General features: G+C 41.6%; 1 protein-coding gene across 2 annotated transcripts; it reads left to right on the top strand.

The window, feature by feature from the left end:
- The first annotated feature begins 373 nt into the window (after positions 1–373).
- On the top strand, positions 374–26139 carry cmtm4 (CKLF-like MARVEL transmembrane domain containing 4). 2 transcript variants are annotated; one of them, XM_010863936.4, is made up of 4 exons: positions 374–1283; positions 16047–16223; positions 21905–22003; positions 23490–26139. In XM_010863936.4, the coding sequence occupies exons 1-4, from the start codon at positions 1098–1100 to the stop codon at positions 23652–23654; spliced, it is 627 nt and encodes a 208-aa protein (XP_010862238.1). In that variant the 5' UTR covers positions 374–1097; the 3' UTR covers positions 23655–26139. The 2 variants fall into 2 exon arrangements, with proteins under 2 accessions (XP_010862238.1, XP_010862239.1); XM_010863937.4 differs by lacking the exon at positions 21905–22003.
- The last annotated feature ends 844 nt before the right edge of the window (positions 26140–26983 follow it).

Raw genomic sequence — 26983 nt, 5'->3', positions numbered from 1 at the left:
TTGGAATTAACCACACATGGGTGACATTTTATTTCAAATTAAAAGCTGTTACAGAACTTTTTCACTATTGCGAATACGCTAATATCTAATTATTAGCGTAGGCCTACTGAGAATTTATCGCACTCAGTGACGCCGCAACAGACGTTATAGTACGGATACAGACCAATAATGTCGATTTGCCTATTAGGAAATATGAACGCCTTTTGGTATCTCGTGTCCAGTCCAAGCATCAAACGAGATGAACATACAGCAATATTAATTGGGAGACTTTGCAATAATTCAGTAGGCTAGTCTACCTGCAAAAGCGTCATCAGTATACACCTGTGTACACGTCACGGTCATAGACAACCACTCTACGCGCCTTGCGCATAGCTCAATCGCCCTGTGGAAAACTTGCCCAGTACCTAGTATCAACAAGCGATGATACACACATCGGGAAAGTCCTACGAGAACTAGGCTAGCCAACTACCAGAAATGATTAGGCAGTGCACGTCTTCAAGAATGGAATGTTTTTCTGTCGCATGTTAGTGTTGTAGAACTGGATACTTTTTAAAGCGTGTGCATACAGGAATGTACTGTTTTTGGGCGGAGACTAACAACAACCGTAATGTAATTTGTATTTCAGCTATGAACTTCAGGTTTCTAGCACAAATGCATTGCATTAAACAACGCTATGTCTCGTACTTCTGGCCATGATGGATTTTTGTTCTTGGGATAAAAGTATCACAAAGAAAAGGAGCGGAATGTAGCTCGCCATATCCCTGAATAGGTGTTTTCGCCGTATGTAGAACCGACGAGAATTGTCTCTAAGATACAGTGGTGCGCAACTGTAACACAAGGATCGCATTCTTTTTGGAAACAGCGTTTCATCGAGGAATATTCGCGGACCCATTGTTACCCAGCCCGTTTAAAAAATGTTCATCGCAGCATAGCAGTTTGTTTTCGATTTGAACATCAACAGGGCTGTTTTATTTTCCTCTATTCGTATATTGCATGAAGTGTTATTTATTTATCAAGCCAGACGGTGAGTAGATTAATCCACCCAGCTACTCTATCAAAAAGTTCCAGTGTGTGTAGGAGCATATCGTGAAATAATCATGAGAAACAGCGAGGAGGCAGAGGGCTTTGATGGCGAGGCCTCCAACACTTCCATGATTTCGGGAGCAAGTAGCCCCTACCAGCCTACCACCGAGCCCGTACAATCAAGGAATGTTTTGGGGGGCATTAGGTGTGACATGGAATACCTGAAGTCACACTTTGGCGTTTTAAAGGTCGCTGAAGTGGTAAGTTACATAATCAAAATCATTAAATACACAGAGTGTATGAATGTACTAGTATGTGAAAACTAAATAAATATTGGAAGTAGGCTAAACAATCTGTATACTTTTTTCAGTCTTTTTTTGTTATTGCTATAGACAGTTTGCATGTGGCTGAACCGCAATCTCCTCTGTTACACTCCCAATACGTACAATAACAGTAGCCCAAATAATGGTTAATTTCACATTAACCAGTTATAAATGTATGTTGTTTATTTTCATGAAATTTTTTGCAACATTTCACCAGTTTCCTAGTAAAGGACATGTATAGTGTAGATTTGAGCCAGTATACCTAACGCCAAATAGGACGGCAACAAAATATAGGAAGATAGGATACAGAAGGGAGGGAAAGAAACAACAACAGAGGAAGATGATGCTTCCTAAAGCTGTGATAATACCGCTGCAGAGGAAACGTCTCCGCCAAAGTTATGTCCTTTGTATTTTGTGCCTTTGTACTTTGTAACTGCTCTGTCAAAGGTGCTCAAATAGCCTACAGATTAAGCTATTTATTCATCGCAGCAGTAAGGGGAAACTAGTACAATCGAGGAAGTTATTAAGTAGAACAATCCTCATCATCTTTCCGATATCCTCAGAGGCTTGTTCTTTAAGGTTTATCACTTACACATCACTTTTGTGTACAGATAACGGAACACTGAGAACGCCCCTTTCCCATCAGAGAGAAATACCACCTCACGGAGTGGCCTGGAGTGACAATCACTGCCACCGGAGTACAATCATCTGCCCCATATGTTCGAATTTGGCCCACTGCTCTTTCGGCAACAAACTCTGTCCTCTAACTTTCCCCGCTTTCCTGTCAAGTAATGCAAAAACAAATATGCCTACTTAACTACAGCTTACTCCAAACACCTAGTTCCTTTGCAATAGGCAAAACACCTATAGTTCCTTCACTGGACGCTCATACAGCATATGGGTCTGTGCAAATCTGCTACAGTAAGATCATTTGTTTACAAAAGATTATCGAGAGACGAGTGGGATGCCCAAGAGCATTGAAGACTTGAAAGGAGGGATATGGGCGCAGTAGCTTTAACCAGCCCATTATTGCTGTCCGGACGTGTGTTTAGAAACTGTTGTGCTAGCATAGCAATGATTACCGAATGGCGGAATGTTAAAACAGTATCAGGATTTAGTTCAAAAGCCCTAGAATAGCAGATTAAGGGTTTTCGAGAACTAATGTGCTAAGGGAAACAATCTGAGCCTCCAACACAGAAGATACCTTAATAGAAAATTGCTTAGTTATTTATAAGCCGGCATAGAACATTTGGCTTCTGTTGTGCTGCACAGTCTAAAAGCAAATTCCTCATTGGTTGTGATGTACCTGCGGAATCACAATACATATTTGTTTTTGGAATAGGTTGGAACAAGGTCAGATATCTGTACCCTTGTGTAAAGTCTGAACTGAAAGCAACTTTCTGTCTATGTGGATTTTCACTGCTTGGTCGGAGGAGAGAAATGAGAGGTTAGTCTTTTTTTATGACTTGAGGTCCAACAGACTGTTCTGACATCCCTATAGCATTGCTTCTTCAGTGAGAGGATTTCAGTTGAACTGTTGCTGAGTTGATTACACAACATTTACACACGTCTGTTAAATCAGAAAATATGCTTATAATATCAAAGCTCAATATTTTATTTGATCTAGGCGTGGCTAGGTTCGACTGTCAGTTGACCTTCGAGTGTACGTACACCGCAGACATCCACTTGAACTGGACAATGATTTACTGACTTGGAACAGCTGCACATTAGACCTGCTGAAGCACATTAGACCCTGAAACACTGCTCATTCTACCTCATGTAGTCTAGTTTCCCCCTGAATAAGAAAGAACCCTGTCAATGTTAATGGGTCATCCCCGTTTGATCCATCTGATAGTGGACTATAGTTTAAAGGGAGGGTCCAATGTGTACTTTGTAGACTATTTATGTTGAATGTTCTGTGCTGACTCGGCTGGAGGATTGTGGGATGTGTAGTGTCCTCCTGCTCGCTTTTGACACTCACAGTATCACCTCCCCACTCGAAACCACCCCGGACTAGCTAAAAATATTGCAGTCTCGTTTGGAGAGGGGAAACAAGTCATGTTGTTGTTTAAATTTAGTGCCCGTTTAAAAACCGATAAAACGTATTTCTCATCTCCTTTGGAGAGGGCTACTGTTTGGATAAAGTCGTTGCATTGCTACAACTGTGTCAATGGACCTTGTAATGTAGATAGTTTCTGTTGTGCTTTAACAAGGGACATTTCAATGTCATTGAAGGCCAACTTTTTTATGCTGTGTTCTGAGCTAAATTAACTTACCAGATGCTGCTCCATGTCAGCTAGCACTTCTCATTCTGGACAGACTGTGCTGTTCTTGTGTTTCTTCCAGTCGGTTTTTTATACACACGTTAGGTGGAGTTTGTGGCTCCGCAGGCATCTCTGCAGTCCAAAATGAGGAGAAAAACTGTTATTTTAGCTGAAACATTAATGAGGCATTTAGGCATTTGGGACAGAATACAGAGAACAGGGATCAGGAGCTGTTGGAGTGCAGCACAGTCAGTCTTGTGATGCCTACCTCCGTTCATAATGTGACCCACAACCAAAAGGCCAGCTGGGAACTGACTCCAAGTGACCATTACAAGCAGCTCACAATGTAGGCCTACCTAATCCCAGAGAAGAATGGGAGGTTTCGGAGAAGGGGGGTCGGGGTGGGGTCATTACTTACACGCTCGCCCAGCGTGCACAGTAACCCACTCCCTGCATGTCTGGCACCTGCTGGAAAGGGCTGAGCTTATCCTAATTCAGCGATGGCTTCATCCACTGGAGCGTGGACATGTTGTTTTGTTACACTGTGCGCTCGGACACTTCTGGTGGGTTTACAGTGGTTTAGCGGAGGGAAAACACTGACGGCACGTGTTTTTCACAGAGATACTTACTGCTGTTGTGTGCGGTTGACAAAGGTTTCACCGTGTGTGTGTGTGTGTGTGTGTGTCTACGTGGGAAACAGTGAGCGTGAGTCCAATGTATTGCCTTGGCAGTCCAACAATCGCAGCAGATGTGTAACCTGTGAAGGGTGGTTGACTGGGGAGCCAGAAGTGTAGGTGAAGCCCTGTCCGCTGATGGCACTCCTGCCTCAACGACTCTGAGTGGTGTTAGGGCAAGCCTGTTGCAGCCAGTTCCCTGTTCATTGAACTGGACTGACAGGGTTAAGAAACAGCCGGCGGCTTGGGAGGACAGGTAAGGAAAGAAGTGGAGCTGGACAGAAGGAACATGATCATCTGTGTCTATTGAGTTGTAGTGTTTTGCTGGGTCCTCTGCATTCATGGCAGTCTTGTCACCTTTAGCCAGCCAACATCTGCTTTTTACAGGGTTATAAAATATAGTTTTGTTCTATAAAAAAATTAAATGACGATATCCATGTTGTCCAATGGATTACTTTTAAGGGTTTTGAATAACTTAAATATAGATTGGCTGCTCATCCGCATGAAGTTCCCTTCATAAGTATTTCTGTATAGTCAAAGCATATGACAATAAGATTTTTCTTTAAATGAATATGACACAAAAGTATAGAATATCGCCTTTTCTTTCTGTCTGTTTCAATATCTATGTTTTACCAACTATGAATTGCATAATTTTCTGAGTTCCAGTTTTGAGACAGTTCAACTTACAGCAAATGTAAGTTGTATAAAAGCTGTTTTTAAGTCGCAAATCCCTTGTATGCAATAAATACAGTAAGTCTGCAACCTGTAGACATCGCCAAACTCTTAGTATCATCCTTTAAAATGCTTCACTGGGCCTTTACTGAAGCCTTTTTGAACTATTGCTTGTTTCAGGGAGTTTCCGACTTCATTCAGCCAGTGAAGCATGTTCAATCAGATTTAAGTCAGGAGAATGAATTCGCTGGTATAAAGGGTTTCACTTCTTTCCCCTGATCAAGTCCTTGGTTGCATTGGCAGTGTGTTTTGGGTCATTTTCCTGTTGCGTTGATAAGTGCTGCCTTGTGGGTCTGGTGGCATTTTCTGAAACATCAATAGCCAGGATGCTTCTCTACACTACTGAATTAATTCTGCTGCTGCCATATGTTTAATCGTCAATAATAAGTGAGCCTGTACCTGAAGCAGCCATGCATGCCCATGCCATGCAACTACCTCCACCGAGCTTCACAGGTGAGGTGGTATGCTTTGGATCATCTGAAGTTCTTTTCATTCTGCGCAATTTTGTCTTCCCATCACTTCAATAAAGGTTCACCATCTCATTTGTCCATAATTCTCTGTTCCACAACTGTACTAGCTGATCTCTACATTTTAGCAAAAAATATTCTGGCCCTACAGTTTTTGTTGTTGATCAGAGGTTTGCAGATTTGAATATTGGAGGTTGTTGATTTCACCGACCCTATTTTAATGTGGTTATTCACAGATCTGGCCTTTGTTCTGTCATCAACTGATGTTTCTTTCTTTGGATGACCTGGTTGTTGCCGATTGCTGAAGGCACCAGTGGTTTCTTTATTTTTTTTAACATTCCAAACTGTTGATTTGTCTATGCCCAACTTTTGTACTGTGGTTCCAATTTAGGTTTCTCTTTTCTTTTAGCATCCAAATCACTGGCTTTCATAAACAGCTCCCTTGTATTCATGCTGGATTGTGCCTTCTTACAACTAACACAGACACCAAAGACAAAGGATTTAAAATAACATATTTTTATAAAAATGTCTTATAACTTTAGTTTACAGCAATTTTACTGCTCCAATGCTTATGGATGGCACTGTATGATTGTCTGTGTGATCTAGCAAAATAATTTTGGGATTCGACACTAAGCCTGCAGTTTATTTCAATTTTTTAACCATACTGTAGTCATGGTTATGTTTTGCTAATAAATCATAGACAAAATTGATCTTATGTGGCAGTTCAAAAGCTAATGGTACAGAGGTGTGTGATTTTCATTTGTAATGATAATATCACAGCAAAAAAATAATCTGAATTTGCATGTTTTTGTTCCACTGTTGGCATAGAAAGTGTTGTCTGTCAGTCAGTCTTTTCATTGAACCAGTAACAGGAACAGGCTCTTTACAGAGGACTGGCTCAATCTGCATTTCAAAAGAGCATTGAAAGCAGACCAGAAATATGAGCAGGTCATCCATTATAGAAACACTGTCAACTGTGTGTGTGTGTGTGTGTGTGTGTGTGTGTGTGTGTCTGTCTGCGTGCACATCTGTGGGTCCTCATTTCATGTGTTGATATGGTTTGTTAGGGCTGAATCGTGGTGATTAAATTCCAGATTGGTATTAGTACTTCAGAGAACTGTCTTTAAGCAGATGCACAGATGCTGTCCAAGTCCAAGTGGGGAGTTGTAGACTGTCGAGAGGTCTTGTGAATTACCCTGTCAAAACTGTGGAAGGAAGCATCTGCTACAGACATCTGAAGTCTTCCCCTGGGGGGAGGGGGGTGTCTTTTTGAAAAGTGGTGTGAGGGGGAGAGAGAGAGCGAGAGGAAGGAAGGAAAGAGATTCCATGTGTGTGGCTGTGTGCATAATTGACTCTTGTGCTTCATGATGATACCAAAGCAGCTGTGATATTGTGTGCGATGACTGTTCCATTAGCCACCTGCAAGCAGTGTCAAGGTGCTGTAAATGTTTGCGTGCTTTAAGAATGCACATTAGCAGGCTTGTAATATCACAGGGCTAATCAATTTTTCATGATTAAAAACTGGACTTGTCCCATAATTTCCCAGATGGAGCCAATCCTTTATTTAGATCGGACTGACGACTAGATCCGCTCTAAACCGGCCCAGATAATACAGACCCAATTCATGTGGCGTTGGCAGTGGTTCTGTTACCCTCAGGCTCACGCGGACCAGGCCAACCTGTAATCGGAGGTTTTGTGGAGAGTCAGACTGATCAGAACAGAGCACCTAAATTGCCGATTAACCTCCGAGTTCTCTCCATCTCCGTGGTGGAGTAATGAATATGACCTACAGTACCTGTCAAAACTTGGACAATCAACCAAATCCAGAATCACAGTATCAATGATATTGTACATTTTGCCGGAATACGTCAGCGGAGCCGACCAGGAAGAGCGAATGTCTCCTACTTAATGCCTGACTCCTCAGTGTTGAATAGTGTAGTGGTTAGAGAAGAATGTCTCCTACTTACTGCCTGACTCCTCAGTGTTGAATAGTGTAGTGGTTAGAGACGAATGTCTCCTACTTAATGCCTGACTCCTCAGTGTTGAATAGTGTAGTGGTTAGAGATGAATGTCTCCTACTTAGTGCCTGACTCTTCAGTGTTGAATAGTGTAGTGGTTAGAGACGAATGTCTCCTACTTAATGCCTGACTCCTCAGTGTTGAATAGTGTAGTGGTTAGAGACGAATGTCTCCTACTTACTGCCTGACTCCTCAGTGTTGAATAGTGTAGTGGTTAGAGACGAATGTCTCCTACTTAGTGCCTGACTCCTCAGTGTTGAATAGTGTAGTGCGAGGGTCGGCAACCCGCGGCTCTAGAGCCGCATGTGGCTCTTAAGCGCCGCCCTAGTGGCTCCCTGGAGCTTTTTCAAAAATATGAAAATATTTTGTTTTAATATAATTTCTGTATGATATAAATTAATTAACATTCTTGAAGTTTTTCAGCGTTGTAAAAATGTGTATAATAAGTATTTAATTTCAACATTTCTGTCAACGAAGATTGTCATAGACTGCAACACGTGTTTCTGTCAGATCGGCGTGATGCTGAAAAACAAACAAACAAACCGGCGGGTGTGTCATGGGCCATGGATCCCAAGGGGCAAAAGAGAAAGAAAGCCTCCCAACTATCGAGAAACTTGTGTTTCAAACATGGAATGCTCTTCCTGACAGTTACAGTAACATGAAGAAATATGCATTTGGAGTATTGTCTATCTTTGGATCAACAAACCTGTGCGAGCAGATATTCTCAAACATGAACTACATAAAATCCAAATACCGCACCCGCCTTACAGATGAGAGCTTGCAGTCCTGCGTGAAGATTAAAGTTACATCTTACATGCCCGATGTTGAGAAGCGGTCCAGTGACTTCCGAAAACAGAAGTCACATTAAACGGGTAAGAACACAATCCTGTCATAGGCACATATTTAGTAACAAAGTGGCTTTTTTATAAAGTGATTTCTGATTTTTGTCAGTACATATTTGGAATGACACATAGGGAAATTATTGTGTTTTGTTGCTCAGGTCCGAGGATGGGTGCATCATTGTGTGTGTCAAAAGAGAAGAGGATGATGCTGCATTTTACCCTTGCACTGACTTACTGAGCATTTTCAGAAAACTATAGAGAAGAGAAATCAAACTTAAACTGTATTAGTTTTGTTACGGGCATGACTGGGCTGCTTTTATGTTTTACTGTGTTTTATACTGTTTTAATGCATGTTTTATGCATTCTTTAAATACTTTTCCAGTTCATTTCAAAAGGCTGCTGTTTTATTGCACTCTGTCTATTGGCCAGATAAGGGGGGAAAGAGAAGATAATTGTATTGTATTGTATTATTGAGGATTGAAGAGGACTGCATTTTATTTCCATGGGGAGGTTTGAAATTACAGGAGGCCTATGCACGTTGCACATTATGTTGTATTTTCGAATCCTAAAGTAAAAATGACATAAAAAATCTGATTTCTTTATTGTATTTCTTTCATTTCATCAATGCAACGAAACATAATACATTAAAATGATACACTTAAGTTAAACTTAAAGCACCATGGTACAGCAGAGTAGTCACATGGGGTCTCATTCTCTCCAGGATGCCCTGCAGGGAAAATAAACATTTAATCATGAATGCTCACTATGTATTTGTAGCCTACTTATTTTGATACTAAAGGGGTAATATAGACACTTACATTGCCTTCATTATAAGGCTTATATAAGGCGTTTAATTTTTTGTGGCTCCAGACAGATTATTTATTTATTTTTTGGTCCAATATGGCTCTTTCAACATTTTGGGTTGCCGACCCCTGGTGTAGTGGTTAGAGACTAATGTCTCCTACTTAATGCCTGACTCTTCAGTGTTGAATAGTGTAGTGGTTAGAGACTATTGTCTCCTACTTAATGCCTGACTCCTCAGTGTTGAATAGTGTAGTGGTTAGAGAAGAATGTCTCCTACTTACTGCCTGACTCCTCAGTGTTGAATAGTGTAGTGGTTAGAGACGAATGTCTCCTACTTACTGCCTGACTCCTCAGTGTTGAATAGTGTAGTGGTTAGAGAAGAATGTCTCCTACTTACTGCCTGACTCCTCAGTGTTGAATAGTGTAGTGGTTAGAGACGAATGTCTCCTACTTACTGCCTGACTCCTCAGTGTTGAATAGTGTAGTGGTTAGAGACGAATGTCTCCTACTTACTGCCTGACTCCTCAGTGTTGAATAGTGTAGTGGTTAGAGATGAATGTCTCCTACTTAGTGCCTGACTCCTCAGTGTTGAATAGTGTAGTGGTTAGGGACGAATGTCTCCTACTTACTGCCTGACTCCTCAGTGTTGAATAGTGTAGTGGTTAGAGACGAATGTCTCCTACTTACTGCCTGACTCCTCAGTGTTGAATAGTGTAGTGGTTAGAGACGAATGTCTCCTACTTAGTGCCTGACTCCTCAGTGTTGAATAGTGTAGTGGTTAGGGACGAATTTCCACTCGAAGTCTGCATTTCCTATTTTTAAACGTCCTAAGATTTGTCACATTATGTTTAATTAAATATAAAAACGAACAAAAATAAAACCCCATGACAATATGTATTTAAACGAGTGGCTACGTTAATAATGGAAGAATGTTACAGCAAAATAAATGTAAATGTTGACTACTTCAAAATGTACTTTGTATGTTCCGAAAATATGCATCAACAGTAGCTTGTGGCAGTGGCGACGTCTGATTTTAGAACTTACCATTTACCAAGAGTTACTGTTAGCTTATTTAAAATTCATAAATTAACAAGGCTGTTAAGGACACATTGTCACGGTACGGTGAGCAGCAGCACCACCGTTCTGTGCACCCTCAGTTCCCGTCACATACAAACGCATCCCGGACTTGTTTTGTGTCATGTCCATCATTCACACCAGGTCCCATTTATCTCGTTAGTATGTGTTTAAATGTTTCCCCTCTGCTCCCCACATTGTGGATCATTGTTGTTGTCGTGTTGGATGTCTTGTGTGTTGCCGTTTAATGTAAGGACCTTATGTCGTTGCTTGCATTGGCTTTGCTGCTGAAGTCAGCCTTTTCTTTCGTTGTTTTTGTGCTCTGTGTTACTTTTGTTTAAATTAAAAAAGGATCAACACTGACTGCTTCTGCCTGTGCCTGGTTTTTTGCTCCTGCAACACTGCACCGCATTCATTACACACATTCATTATATTGTTAGTGTTATGATACTAATAGGAACAACAACAACAAATACAAACCCGATTCCAAAAAAGTTGGGACACTGTACAGATTTTGAGTAAAAAAGGAATGGAATAATTTACAAATCTCAAACTTATATTTAATTCACAATAGAATATAGATAACATATTGAATGTTGAAAGTGAGACATTTTGTAATGTCATGCTAAATATTGGATTTCATGAGAGCTACACATTCCAAAAAAGTTGGGACAGGTAGCAATAAGAGGCCGGAAAAGTTAAATGTACAGATAAGGAACAGCTGGAGGACCAATTTGCAACTTATTATGTCAATTGGCAACATGATTGGGTATAAAAAGAGCCTCTCAGAATGGCAGTGTCTCTCAGAAGTCAAGATGGGCAGAGGATCACCAATTCCCCCAATGCTGTGGCGAAAAATAGTGGAGCAACGTCAGAAAGGAGTTTCTCAGAGAAAAATTGCAAAGAGTTTGAAGTTATCATCTACAGTGCATATCATCCAAAGATTCAGAGAATCTGGAACAATCTCTATCCGTAAGGGTCAAGGCCGGAAAACCATACTGGATGCCCGTGATCTTCGGGCCCTCAGACGGCACCGCATCACATACAGGAATGCTACTGTAATGGAAATCACAACATGGGCTCAGGAATACTTCCAGAAAACATTGAATCCACCGTGCCATTCGCCGTTGCCGGCTAAAACTCTATAGGTCAAAAAAGAAGCCGTATCTAAACAGGATCCAGAAGCGCAGGCATATTCTCTGGGCCAAGGATCATTTAAAATGGACTGTGGCAAAGTAGAAAAGTGTTCTGTGGTCAGACGAATAAAAATTTTAAGTACATTTTGGAAAATTGGGACGCCATGTCATCCGGACTAAAGAGAACGAGGACAACCCAAGTTGTTATCAGCGTTCAGTTCAGAAGCCAGCATCTCTGATGGTATGGGGTTGCATGAGTGCGTGTGACATGGGCAGCCTACACATCTGGAAAGGCACCATCAATGCTGACAGTTATATCCAAGTTCTAGAACAACATGCTCCCATCCAGACGTTGTCTCTTTCAGGAAGACCTTTCATTTTCCAACATGACAATGCCAGACCACATACTGCATCAATTACAATGTCATGGCTGCATAGAAGAAGGATCCGGGTACTGAAATGGCCAGCCTGCAGTCCAGATCTTTCACCCATAGAAAACATTTGGCGCATCATAAAGAGGAAGGTGCAACAAAGAAGACCTAAGACAGTTGACCAACTAGACGCCTGTATTAGACAAGAATGGGACAACATTCCTACTCATAAACTTGAGCAACTTGTCTCCTCAGTCCTCAGACGTTTGCAGTCTGTTATAAAAAGATGAGGGGATGCCACACAGTGCCTTGTCCCATCTTTTTTGAGATGTGTTGATGCCGTGAAAATTAAAATCAACTTATTTTTCCTTTAAAGTGATACATTTTCTCAGTTTGGACATTTGATATGTCATCTATGTTGTATTCTGAATAAAATATAGAAATTTGACACTTCCACATCATTGCATTCTGTTTTTATTCACAATTGTACAGTGTCCCAACGGGTTTGTAGGCTATATAAAGTCTACAGATGTGATTAGAGTAGTGGACTGTTCTTCAACATTGGCAACTATGAAATGTATTGAACGACAGTATTCAAAAACATTTCATATTTTGAAAAAGAGCAAACATTTTCATCTGAGGAGGATTTCTGCAAGAAAGCCGACGGCCTCGATGTTGCATATTGTGTCGCGCAACAAGGCCACCGCCCCAGCCAGCTCTCCTCGTGTTACGGCTCATCTCTTTGTATCTCCTCTATGCACTTGAGACTATACTCAGAGACACAGGAAACCTACTAGCGACGGCACATATGGATTAGCCATCCTGGAGGAGTTGGACTGCATGTGCAACCTGAATGGGCAGCAGGTGCCACCTCATGCTACCAGTAGTGACAATGACACTAGTAAAACGCAAAACTGAAATGCTGTCATTGTTTTGGTGGAGTTTAGTATATATATTTTAACATTAAAATAAGGCCACGTGCAGTTGTACTTACATTTCCTTGTTAATAATTATTTTCTATTTGTAGGACTTACACTACCGTATAAATTATTTATACATGACAAAAGTGGGAAAGAATTAAATAAAAGGGGACTTGACAGACGGGTTATCATTTGGTGTTTTTTTTCGGTATAGTAAGAAAGTTTAAGGTTTAAGTTTCAGTTTATTTATCAAATGGACCAAAAAACATAGCGTCATCCTGCACAATGATATTGTTGTCACATAGCATCCGAAATCTACGTAGTATGAATTAAGCAAAACATATAAAATATATAATGATACATAACACTGTTAACTATAGCCTACCCAAGACATATTGTTACAAAGTGAAATTAGATCAACTATTTGTGCTATAAAACACAACATCATAACATCTTAAGATTTCAGTGTTGTTTTTGCCTAAAACAAAACATAAACCCGTTCCCCCAATCTTAGAAAACAGTGCAGCCTAGCCTGAATTATAGCATAATCATCACAGAAATAATACATATTGTCATTGGATAAAAGTCCTAATTTGATTGATGATCGCTTCATTCTCCTTTTTATTACGTTGAAAATATGATTATACACAAGATAGCCAGTTCACTTCAATGCACATCCAGTTAGAGCTGGATGCTGACATCCAGGCCACTTTCCTGTCCGTCCGGACCATGCCCTCCATCCTCATCGTCCGTCCGCTCAATATCCCGCTCAACATGCTCAACATTCTTCATCGTCCGTCCGTCCGGCTCAACATCCAGCACAACATCCCTCGTCGCTCCTCCGTCCTGCTAAACATCCACTCTAGGGCTCCCCCTAGCGTGAACGTCCATGTGACCGTGGTGGACGTCCGCGTCGCTCTGAGGGATCTACTTGCCTCTCCCGTACGTCCGGTTCAACATCCTGCTCAACGTCACTCGACGCTCGTCAGTCCTGCTAAACATCCACTCGAGGGCTCCACCTAGCGAGGATGTCCATGTGACCGTGGTGGACGTCCGCATAAGTCCGCGTCGCTCGGAAGAATGTAGCACCTATTGCTACAGCATCCATATTAGGAACGTTATCATTCCTCCCCAGAAACTCCGTTCTTCCTCCTACTCAGTCATCACCCCTCCCCCGGTCAAACGTCACCCCTCGCTTGGTCAAGTATCCGCTCTCGCCTTATCAAACATCACCCCGATTAAGCTTTAATCCTCCCCTTGTCAATCGTCAGTCCTCCCCTTGTCAATCGTCAGTCCTCCCCTTGTCAATCGTCAGTCCTCCCATTGTCAATCGCCAGTCCTCCCCTTGTCAATCGTCAGTCCTCCCCTTGTCAATCGTCAGTCCTCCCCTTGTCAATCATCAGTCCTCCCCTTGTCAATCGTCAGCCCTCCTCCAGTCAAACATCAGCGATCCCCTTAGTAAAGTATCAGTCAAAATTGTACGATTTTTCCCAGCCAATAAAACGAGCACAAACACGGAGGTATTATCACATGGACTCAATACAGAAGAGGTGCGAGTTGGTGTAAGGTAAGATCAAGTAGAAAATTATGTTTTTGCACTTTCATAATCGCAAGATTATTGAAATACTTTTATATATTTGCTTAGCTAGATTCATTATTTTCAGTTTAGATTCATTATTTTCAGTTTAGCCATTCTGCTAAATAATGTTATCTTAAATGAATCTAGCTAAGCAAATATATAAAAGTATTTCAATAATTTTGCGATTATTAAAGAGCAAAAACATATTTTTTTTTACCTTACACCAGCTAGCACCTCTTCTGTATTGAGTCAATTTGATAATACTTCCGTGTTTGTGCTCGTTTTATTGGCTGGGAAAAATCGTACACTTTTGACTGATACTTTACTAAGGGGATCGCTGATGTTTGACTGGAGGAGGGCTGACGATTGACAAGGGGAGGACTGACGATTGACAAGGGGAGGACTGACGATTGACAAGGGAAGGACTGACGATTGACGAGGGGGGGACTGACGATTGACAAGGGGAGGACTGACGATTGACAAGGGGAGGACTGACGATTGACAAGGGGAGGACTGACGATTGACAAGGGGAGGACTGACGATTGACAAGGGGAGGACTGACGATTGACAAGGGGAGGACTGACGATTGACAAGGGGAGGACTGACGATTGACAAGGGAAGGACTGACGATTGACGAGGGGGGGACTGACGATTGACATGGGGGGGACTGACGATTGACAAGAGGAGGACCGACGATTGACAAGGGGAGGATAAAAGCTTAATCGGGGTGATGTTTGATAAGGCGACAGCGGATACTTGACCAAGGGAGGGGTGATGTTTGACCGATGGAGGGGTGATGACTGAGTAGGAGGAAGAACGGAGTTTCTGGGGACGAATGATAATGTTCCTAATATGGATGCTGTATATTGCACGTCCGTCCGGCTCAACATCCTGCTCAACGTCGCTCGTCCGTCCTGCTAAACATCCACTCGAGGGCTCCCCCTAGCGAGGACGTCCATGTGACCGCGGTGGACGTCCGCGTCGCTCTGAGAGATGTAGCCCTTACTGCTTACCTGGTTGCTTTTATTGTGTTCCTATTGCTGAAGATGGAGTACTGTACCACACTTTCTTTTTCTAACCCTGACCCTAAGCTCTTATATTGGGCTATGGACACGTTTGTGTGGGCAGTGCCCTCTGTAAATATTGGGACAGTAATGCATTTCTTCTTTTTTTTGCTCATTACTCATTTGGTCTGAAAGGAATTGCTATATGTTGAAATAATGTCTAGATTGCCTTGATGGCAGCATTGCACGAAGGGTTGCTACTTTGAAGATCTAAAATATAAGTTTTTTTTGGTTACTACATGATTCCATATGTTATTTCATGGGTTTGATGTCTTTACTATTATTCTAAAATATGGGAATTGTAAAACTTAAGAAATACCCTTGAATTAGTAGGTGTCTGTCTACACCTTTGACTGGTCCTGTATATCAGCTAAGTGTTGATGGTGAGGTGGAGGGCTCTTGTCACCCACTATTCCCAAGGCGAAGCCACTCCATCAGCGCCACTCACCTTAATCTCATTAAAGTAACTGAAAATGTATATAAAGCCGAGAAGAAACTGCTGTAATTAATAGTAATTACATCTAAATAGGGATCTCAAACTGTTTGAAGTTACGGTGTCAAAACGGTAAGCTTTATGGTCCTGTGTCATTTGTGGTATTTACGGATGTGGCATTTCCATATGGCGTCCTTACAGAGTGGCTTTGTATGCGTGGAGGAATTGGAACACGTCCTCTGTGCGCTGTACTGTTGGACTGTGCTGAATGTCTGTAGTATCATTTCAGATGTTTTACCTTGACCCTCTCCCCTCTCCGCAGGCCCTTGCCCTGATAGCCTTTATCAGCATAGAGACCATCATGCTCTGCCTACCCTGTGGCGGGGTCTACTTCTTTGAGTTTGTCAGCTGCAGTGCCTTCGTAGTCACCGGCGTCCTCCTCTTCATCTTCTGCCTCAACCTGCATGCCAAAGTGCCCCACGTCAACTGGAGTCTGACGGTGTGTATACCAATCAATCAGTCAATCAAATGTATTTATAAAGCCCTTTTTACATCAGCAGTTATCACAAAGCCTTAAATCCCAAGGAGCAAACAACAGTAGTGTTGAATTTCAGTGGCTAGGAAAAACTCCCTAAGAAGGCTGAAATTTAGGAAGAAACCTAGAGAGGAACCAGGCTCAGAGGGGTGACCAGTCCTCTTCTGGCTGTGCTGCGTGAACATATTGAGAGTACAAATTGTAATAATTAATAAGTGCATGTGGGCTGAGTCCAGAGTCTTTTTAAACCTACCGTCTATTTATTCCCCCAAACTGCACCACAGAGATGGTGACAGAACTGCGTTGTTGTTTCCCGTTTCAACATCATGTTTTCACACAGCCGTACGAGTGACTGAACATAAAGAATAAAAAATGCTTAAGTCATAGAAGGGAAAGAATAGTGAAACTGAGGATGACCTGGATTTGAAAGTCTGATTATGAGTTTAATGCAGTCATAGCAAATGTTGGTCTTTGTCCGTGCAAGGTCAGCAGTAACTGAATTAGTGGGTGTTCTCCAATACAACATGGCCCTTTGACCACTTGCCTACATACACACATCTTTAGAACTTTGGGCACCGATACAATATCTGTTACCAATAGAAATGGAAAAGCTGCTCTTTGCTTTATTTCTAGAGCATACTGCATACCAGAAATGTAATAGATGCTGAGTTTTAAAGTGGTTGAAATCCAACCATAACTTTCATATTGCATTATGGTATACTTAGTACTGTGTTTTACCTCAAACAGCCATGCAGGGGTGTGCCTTTGGCTTTTGCTGTTGGAAAAATGAAGCGAAATGAAGTAGAGTTTTTATATATTTTAAATGGAACTTGTGTGTTTTCCTCCTGAGGCCCATTGGTTTGTACTAATCAAGGCCCTTCAAAATATGGAAATACTGCCCCTTGACAACGTGTTGATCCCTGCATCTCTCTAATTAAGGACTTCTAAATGTCCGTATCACACAGGAAAATGTCATTGTCCGTAGGATTTATGTTATAACTGGTTTTCTTTTCTGCCGCTTGTATGAGGACACCAAAGTATTTTTTTCTTTGTGTTGATGCAGGTGTGCCCTTTGGTGCTGGGCAGTTGAAACGGATGCTTTTATTTGCATTTATTCAAGGCTGTTGCTTTGTATGTTTGGTCGTCTCTTGAGCGAAGCTGTTTTCATAGCTCATAAGAAGAGGCAGGCGTTCTAGGTTGTTGTGGGTTGAGGTTAGGCTAAATGATGAATGGCCCAGCCGCCATGCCTGCCAGACCCCACGGACCGTCTCCAGGGCTCTCATTGGCTCCAAATTTGAGTAGCCGTCTTAGCTTCAGCAGTGTGGCCCCTTGCCCTTCATTGTGTTTAAACAGTATCTGTGACTTTCAGAGCTTCTCCAGTGTGAGTGGGCCCCAGAGTTTTTACATGACACAGCAGTTTTGACTGGAAACCGAGAAAGCCATTCTCCAAACCCTCCAATGACACTGAAATTACCCACTGGTGGGGCTGACTTATGTGTGGCAAATGACTCAGAAGAGGGTCTGTTCTTCCAGTTATGTGCAATTTGACCTGTGCTCTATGATGATATGTTTGGGAATAGGGGAGCTTTTGCATAAGCTAGAAGAATGAACACCATCTGGAGTTATTTAATAAAATAGTATGATTTTACCATTATAAAGAGTTGGTGAGTGTTTAATGGATAAGTCCCATTTGGTTAAATCTCATATGGTAATTCAGATGCGTTGTTTGGCCCTAGCAAGGATAAGACATTTCTGGATTCTATGAGTTATTTGTCTCGTTAATCTATGGAAAGCTGCGTTTCTTGATTGGGTGACGTTGGGGCGTTGGTCTCCCTTGTACAAGCAAATACTGTCTCTCTTTATGTGGGATTATTGTCAGAACGGCAACACATTGTCTCAAAGCTGGCTGGCTCTGTTGTCTCTTCAAACAAAGGTCTCCAAATGACCAACAGCCATGCCAGGGAGTGCCAGCAGAGGAGATCAGCCACACACACAGGCAGCTTTCAATGTGCTAGATCTGCAAAAGCTGGGAAAGTTTGTGCTCAGAAATGAGGACGCTGGAAACAGAATCTGTATCTCAGTACATACATGAGTGGGATGGCAGCCTGTTGGAGACCCTGAAATGGCCTCTTCACTGGACCTTTGTACAGGTTTCGCGTACTCTGGTTTGCAGGTCTCATCTAACTTGGATGATTATTCTGTTATGCTAGCTCCTTAACTTGACTGAGCATGCAAACCAAGCAGTGAGTGGAGCAAAGGTCTCTCTTTTAAATTCCCCTGAGGCCAATTGCTAAATGACTGCATACATTTACTTTAACTAATAATTAAGGACAAGATACAGAATTGTGCTTTCCTTCTCCAGATGTAGTTGAGTATGGTTTATTTTCCTTTAATTCTGTTGACAGTATGCAATGCCATTCTGTTTTTGTGTAGGCATTAGATGTTTAAGCTGTTCCATAACACATCTGTAGAACACTTCTCAGATATTTTACGGTTGCTATTGGGTTTTATCAGTTGGGATTTCAGAGCCCTCTGTGTATTCTACTTATTTTCATTTTCTTTTATCAAAAGGGGGTCATTGAAGTTTTCTGTTTTTATAGCCCGGTATTTTGCTGCAAACATTGTTTTTTTGGTGAGTTTACTTGTGCTTTTGTTAGTGCATCTGGATTTGCATTCTTCCTGTTGCTTTGATTCTTCCCATCCCCCTTGGTTCGTCACCCAGAAAGTATACATGCTTATCTGATCCCCTCATATCAGCTCCATATTTGGTTTGATTTATTTAAAGGGGCTTGGCCATTAAAAACAATAAATATGCTCACATGCCGTGATACTTTACATAGATTTTTGGCTAGCAGTGGCTAAAGTTAACTTGTAAAGGCTTTTTAAAAAAAAAAAAACACGGGTTGCAGTTGCTTTTGGTCCACAGACTATGTTCGGGTTGAGGAAATATCTAACATCAAGATGAAAAAGTTAGCTTCTCCTTTAATCAGCTTAAAACCTTGGTTGGAGTCATTTGAAAAGATATAGTAGAAATCTTACTTGGTGAGAGACGGTGTACTTTTGACAGACCACTCCTGACAAACTGGCACTTTTCGGCCCTGACTACCTGACTGCTCTTTGTAAAGCTGAGTTCAGCAACATCTCCCCCTCTGCCAGGGAAGCCAGTATCTGAGCGGCCTGCTAGCCCCTCAGCCTCAAGGCTCGTGGCTGCTAGGCCTTGGGTGAAGGAAGGTTTGGAGAAGGGTGAAAATCTGCGGAGAGAGAGGGAGCTAGAGAGCCATAAGCAGCAGTTTAGTTGGGTTATTTGAAGGCAGGAGCTCAATCATTTTTTTTAATGATGCTTTAGGCTGCTGCTGTGCATGTGGAATGTAGGAATAATTTCTCCTAGTATTATTCTGGGCTATGGGACCCTCTTCCTGGATTAGAGGGAGTGTGGTGTTATTTACGCTGAGGAATAATTCCAGTAAAACGAATTGGTGTGCTGTGCCAGGAGGTGGAGGCTGTGGTGGTGATAGTCCAGCTCTTCATGATAGCCTAGCTTAACGCTGCTTCTGGAACGCTTCCATTGAACACATTATACAGGTTCAACTCCAGGATAAACAGCACTTTTCCCATTTTACACCCCTCTGACCTCTGTTTGCTTTTACTTCACTCATCTTGCCAAAGGTATTACACACACACACACACACACATACTGGTAGGCACACTTACATAGAGCCTGACATTGCCACACACAGATTACAGAGTCACACCACAAAGTTAACGCTTTGTGGCCACACCTTTGGCAGTATTTACAGTGGTGAATGATGTTCATTCTACACAATCTTGAGGCAACACATCCCCCATTTTTGTCAGAATTGCTCAAATGATCTGTGTGTCTAATGGTGCTTAGAAATCAGATGCATATTGTGGTCCATCCATTATTCCAAACCACATTTTCTCAGCTCCAGCAATACATAACATAATGGATAAGCTGTATGTGGCCATAAAAGTTGTGCAGAGTCGGTCAAATCAAAAGGATTCACAACTCTAATGGCAACCTAATGTGTGTCTAACGTCTTAAGTCTGTGTTGTGAAAACACATACAGTCAAATGGTTTTGGAATAAGGGACTGTTTTTACACAAACATTTGCAGATTGTGTAGATCCAGTGAAATGTCTTCTGGGCAGAAATGTGACAATTGTGCAAGGGATTGTAGACGTTCACTAGGCACTCCATAGATTGTAGGAGTCGAATATCGCCCCCCCCCCCCCCCGCATCTGAAGCCATGTGATTTGTCTCTGACTGCAGCAGATATGTGGTTGGAGCTATACACTTATTAAGGAGCTGAGCGCGGTCGGGGAGCCGAGCGCGGCGTGTGTTGCAGCACTGTGGGGGAGAGCTGATGTCATGTGAGGCAATGTGGGTTAGGACTCCCATCATGCGACAAATCACATGGTGGACCTGCCTCAGTCATGCTGAAACATTAACCATATCAACCAGACACTAGTCAACCACCCAGAACGGCACATCCTGAATGCTCACTCACTGTGTACCATGTGAATAATCAGGTCCTTGTGCCAGAATCCTCCGTGATTGGTTATGGCTCCAATTACGATCCACAGAGCACAAAGGAAGGTCACAAAGAATTCCAAACATTCAGATAGCTGATGGATTGTACAACAATGACTGTTAGAGTGTAAGATATGTTACTGTATTATGACTAACTGTTAATATGCTTCAGAAATATCAACATTAATTTATAAATAGCATTTCAGATACATGGTTATGTTTATTCCCTAAGTACCATAGGCAATTCTCTCTGTAATTTCTGAGTGTAAACACTGTCCTCTGAAGGGACCCCTTTTTCATTTGAAGCTCATTAGGAACGAGCGGCCAAAACTGCCTTTCCAGCGAAAGATCCAAGTCCAATACTTGTGTTGGCTCGGTAATGTTGATGTTGGAGAAGGTTGTCCGAGAAGCAGACATGTGGCTTTGAATGTTCAGTGTTGTCACCCCCTGCAGTTTGAAACCCAGACATAATGAGATATCTGCATCTGTAGCCTACGAGCTGTGTTCAAGAGAGGATTTTTTTTTTTTTTCATGTTAGTTTCACAGCTAGTCTCCATGATATGTTGGGTCAACTTGAAAACACGAAAGAGATTGATTATGTAAAGTTTATTCCGTCACATGGTTATCAGAATTTCCTTCTGCCCCTGAAAAATCCCCAAGCCCCTGGCCACCGCTTCCTCCATTCTGATGTTTACTCCCTCCCTGAGACTGTGTGCGTGTGTGTATGTGTGCTCTCAGGCAGCTAGCTGCTCTTGTTAAATTGCTTTCTTTGTTTATTCTCCTCAGAAATATTTACATTTATAATAAATAATTGGTTGCTGACTGATGTGCGGTTTATTTGAGAAACACTGCTGTTTTTCAGTTTCCTTTTTGCATGGGGGGTGTTTTTGTTTAAGAGCTACTACCAAGCTATTAACGGCACATTAACCCATGTTGCTTGCTCTTGGGAGTTTCAGGCTGGGTATCTGTGAAAGCACTTTGGGACAACTGCTTCATAAAACACAGCTGATTGATTGATATTACTAACTTCTTGCTTTTCAAATGTTTTGTGTGTCTGTGTCTTTGTGTGTGTCTGTGTCTGTCTGTCCCTACAGGACCTGGTTAACACTGCAGTCAGTACCTTTTTCTTCTTCCTGGCTTCTGTGGTCTTGGCTGCTCTCAACCACACGTCTGGAGCAGAGATTGCAGCAGTGGTGAGTCCCGCGTCCCGTACCACAGGAACTCACTCCGGGTCACTCCCCGTCACCCCTGACTTGGGCCCTCTGAGTGTCTACCCTGGTGATTAGTTAGACGCAGATCTCCATCTCTGGAACATGCCTCTGTTCCTGCCCTGGGCTGAGGTCTGCTCTTTCTCCTTTCGTATAAGAGAGGCAGGCAACCTAGCAGTTAAGGAGTCTGACAAGTAACCAAAAGGTTGCTAGATTGAATCCCTGAGCTAAAGAATGAATGTATTGTTCTGTACCTGAGAACGGCAGCACACCCTAATTGCTCTAATTGTTCCAACAAAAGCCAGTACCACATCAAAATATCTAATAGCCTGGAATATACATCTGTAATACACATCCAAGACCTAAAATGCAAAAAGCAATGTTCAAAGATGTGATCAATGAGAATTTAAGACACTTGGCTATTAACTAGGCGCTTTGATGTTACCTTATTGTTAATCACATTTGAACAGTTGTTGGTTCAATTCCCACTATAGGCCAGTATAAATAAATATATGCTCACATATAGTGTATGTTGCTCTGAATGAAATGTAAGAATTGTGTGGGGTTTGGCCACAATACAATTCATTTCCTATCAACTGCTGCCCCCTTGTGGAGTCAGTCAAGTCAGTCAGACCACAATGTAAAATGTAACTGCTGCCAGGTGACGTGGCCTGATTGCAGCGTCATCTGTCCGGACAGTAATTGTCCAGCCTGGGGGGGGGTGGTGGTGGGGGCATTGTAAAGCATTCATGTTTAGGGGAGTGCTTGATGTAGAGCCACATTACATGCTCATGACCTTATTGGCCACACTGCTTCAGCACAGGACGCGTACTCCAGAGAGCAGTCCTAATCCTCTCGGCTTGTGGGTAGACAGTAGAGTCACACATCACTGATTCCCCTATCTCCCTGAGCATTTTAAGCCTTCTCTTTGTAACCCCCAAGCTAATGTTTTGGTCTCTGTTCCTTCCCTGCAGCACTACTTCCATGAGCTCATGCGTTGTCAAACCTAGCCTGTTTCCCTGCACATTAGAATGCGGGCAGAAATACAAACACGATACACATGGCTATGTGTCTAACTGCTGTTTGTTTGATTCCTGTGGTTGTGCATGAGGCTGGATCAGCAGAACTGTGTACTAGTGGCCCAGGGATTTGTACTGAGTGGTTTATGATGCAGATTTTCTCAGCAGGAAATCTCTGTTAAACGTTTTAGGTTTGGTCAGCCCTGGAGGGGGCCTGTTAAATCCCTGTGCACCTCTGAGGAGTGGTGTATTTGGCCACACAGTTTATTTCTTTAGAGCTTTTATACAAAATGCTTTGCATGGCACTTTCTTATCAGCCAAATGTAATATACAGTAATGTCTGTTTAAATTTGTGTGTAATATACTACTGCACTACTTCGAAACCTTCTATGACTTTGGTCATAGTAAAAGAAATGCAGTGTATAATCCTGTTGCTGTAACTTCCTGTGCAGATCTTTGGTTTCCTGGTGACATGCGTGTACGCTGTAAACACCTTCCTAGCGGTGAAGAGGTGGCGTATGGGTGACGGGCGCTCGGTGGCAGTCCAGACCAGTGAGTACATACGTGCCCGAACTGCCTCCCGGGGAGAGATGGAGGCACGTCCTGACCTTGCCTGATGGAGGAGACCTGACCTGACCTGGCCTGATGGAGGAGACCTGACCTGACCTGGCCTGATGGAGGAGACCTGACCTGACCTGGCCTGATGGAGGAGACCTGACCTGGCCCCGGACTGATATTCCATGCCTTATCTGCCACTAATCCCCGGTGATATACCCAATCACTGTAGCCACTCCTCATGGAGGAGTTGTGTAGCCTTTTTACTGGGGTTCTTCCTCTGGGTCAGAGCCCCGTCCTCTAAAGAGTCTCAACACACAGGCTGACTCAGAAGTCTACTTCTCTGATCGCCGTTGACGTCATCGCTCCTCAAGAGCATTGGCTCTAAACATTTGACATGAATAGTGTTTCACGTTTTGAATTCAGCGTGGTTTGAAATCTTGCTCCATTGTTTTGTAAATACTCTTGACTGTGTTACTTAGTCATTCATAAACTTAAGTACATTAGTACATGTATCACTATCTGGATATGAAATGATTTTGTAACACTATAGATCTGACACTGAGATGAGACCAAAAACAATACATTCAGTTGATTTTATTTCTTAAAGAATTGGAACCATGATGGCAGTTTAACTGGTTATTATCTGGTCTTTTGAACTGGGATACTCCAGAAAAACATTCCTAACACTGGTCGGTTTCAAAATGTCATGACCTTTTTGTTAATTCGCTCTCTGTAGATGTCAATAATAATATAAATGATTTTTTTTATGTAGTTGATCTGAGTGCTATTTGTAAATGTTTCAAGAGTAGAAATATGACGTTTATAGGTGTTATACCTATAGTATATTTGGCATCGTGAGTGTTAGAAAACAGGCACAATGGCACGGTACTTCACTAAGTTGTGCATGTTTTGATAGTTGAAAAGAATACTGATAAACAGGTGCTGGTTGAGGTTATAGCACGTCTCAGGTATTGGCTGACTCATGATTTCTCTTATTTTCTTGTTAATATATTTTTACTGCCTTTATTAAATCAATATACAGGGTGCCACAACCTTAATATATGTGACAACATCTATAGCATTTTTTTTTTTTTATGTTGTCTCAATAATTGGTTCCATGGCAAGTTTTACTGAAATTATTTCTGATAAATGTGATCTTTTTCATTTTATACAGCATATTTTATCACATTGTATCTCATCAAACACAGTCTAAGTTTTTTTATTTACTAGTTCTACACTTCTTTTTTTGTTGGTACAAAATAAATCTACCAAGGGACACTGAAATATCACAGTTATGGGCTACGCCTAAATCTGCTCATTTGTGTTTGTGTCTGGATGGATTTTTTAAAATGTTGATTTATGTTTTGGTGTTTGTACATTTAAAAATGTATGATTTTGTCTTTATTTACAAAATATTATCCTTCTGGTTAGTGATGGTCAAACAAGGCTTCATTAGTGTTATTGTAGCAGCAGGATATTATGCTGGCAGCACTCAGATTTGTCACAATAAAAGCCATCATTAAAATTTATAAGGCAATATAGTTGATGGTTGATGGTTGCTAGTATAACATCCTGCTGCTAGAAGAACGGCAATGAAGCCTTGTATGGCCATCACTACTTCTGGTTGTTCTGTATTCTTTGGACCTTGCTTGTTATATGTATATCTGGATGACGGTAAGGAAATCAAGGTAACAGGTCATGGTGGATGCCTTATATGGACTGAAGTGCACCCTCTCTTGGTTGTGGAACAGTTATCTTAAACCTGTTTTAAAAGGTAACATCTTTGTTCATATCATCATATTTTGAGTTTGTAAGGGATAAGACTTTCTTGACAGTCTAACTGAATGAATTACTTATTGGCCAGGTAACATTTCAGATTTTTTATGAATTGACCTTTACTGTTGATTGAAGTGTGTGTGTGTGTGTGTGTGTGTGTGTGGCAGGGGGTGTTGTTGTGTGAAGAATAGACAATCAAATGCTATTGTTTATGTCTATATTCAATGAAGGACTGGGTTGGTTGTTTTAAAGTGTGGTGGATTTTGCCTTGCCCTCACGGTGGGTCAATACACTTCCTTTATCCACCAATGAAGTATGCTGGACCTTGCAGAAATCGACCATAGGATTGGATTTGTAATTCTGGCTTCACCTGGTAGTTCAATTATATGACTATAATAAAACAATACAAGCTCAGGCGCAATGAAGGGAGTAACAATCTAGAGCAATTTGAAAATAGAACCTATTTTGAACTTGGTGTAAATTACTGTGTATTACAATGTATTGTAATATAGCTAAAAATCTCACCATCCATGCTTAATTCAGAGGTTATACTTTGTGTCCTGGTTTAAAACCACTCCGTGTCAGAGATTTCATGTCTTAAAATGAAGACTTAACTTAACATTCTCAAGTCTTTCTTTGGTATTCTGAATCATTCTGTAACTGATAAAGGCCCTAAGAAGCAGTCCTTTAAATATGTATTTTTGTATTTAAATAATTGTCTGTAGATTTAACAAAACTATAGTTTGTGTCAAAATAAATTGATTTACAAACATTGTTGAACATGCCTTAATTTTTTTATTAAACAAATTTAAGCTTATTGATACAGTTGTGCTCATAAGTCTGCATACCCTGGCAGAAAATGTGAAATTTCGGCATTGATTTTGAAAATATATCTGATCATGCAAAATAAAAATGTATTTATTTACGGATAGTGATCATATGAAGCCATTTATTATCACACAGTTGTTTGGCTCCTTTCTAAAATATAATAACAGAAATCATCCAAACAGCCCTAATCAAAAGTGTACATACCCTTGAATGTTTGGCCTTGTAACACACACACACACACACACACACAGGTGAAAATGGAAATTAAAGGTGAATTCCCCACACCTGTGGCTTTTAAACTGCAATTAGTGTCTGTGTATAAATAGTAAATGATACAGAGCCATGGGGAGTGGAAAACAACTGTCAAAAGACCTGCGTAACAAGGTAATGGAACTTTATAAAGATGGAGAGGGATATAAAAAGATATCCAAAGCCTTGCAAAAGCCAGTCAGTCTGAGATCTCTTGATACCAAGCCAAGGTGAGGTAGACCAAGAAAGATGTCAGCCAAAACTGCCAGAGTAATTGTTCGGGATACAAAGAAAAACCCATAGGCAACCTCAGGAGAAATACAGACTGCTCTGGAAAAAGACGGTGTAGTAGTTTCAAAGAGCACAATACAACAATACTTGAACAAAAAATTGCTTTATGGTCGAGTTGATTACAATATGCTCGACAACAGCTTGACATGCCTCACAGCTTCTAGCACACTGTAATTAGGAGTGACGAGACCAAGATAGAGCATTATAGTCACAACCATAAGCGCTATGTTTGGAGAGGGGTCAA

Source organism: Esox lucius, chromosome 2 (genome assembly GCF_011004845.1).
Source record: "Esox lucius isolate fEsoLuc1 chromosome 2, fEsoLuc1.pri, whole genome shotgun sequence".
Taxonomy (NCBI): Eukaryota; Metazoa; Chordata; class Actinopteri; order Esociformes; family Esocidae; genus Esox; species Esox lucius.
This window is presented reverse-complemented; position numbering and strand designations above follow the sequence as displayed.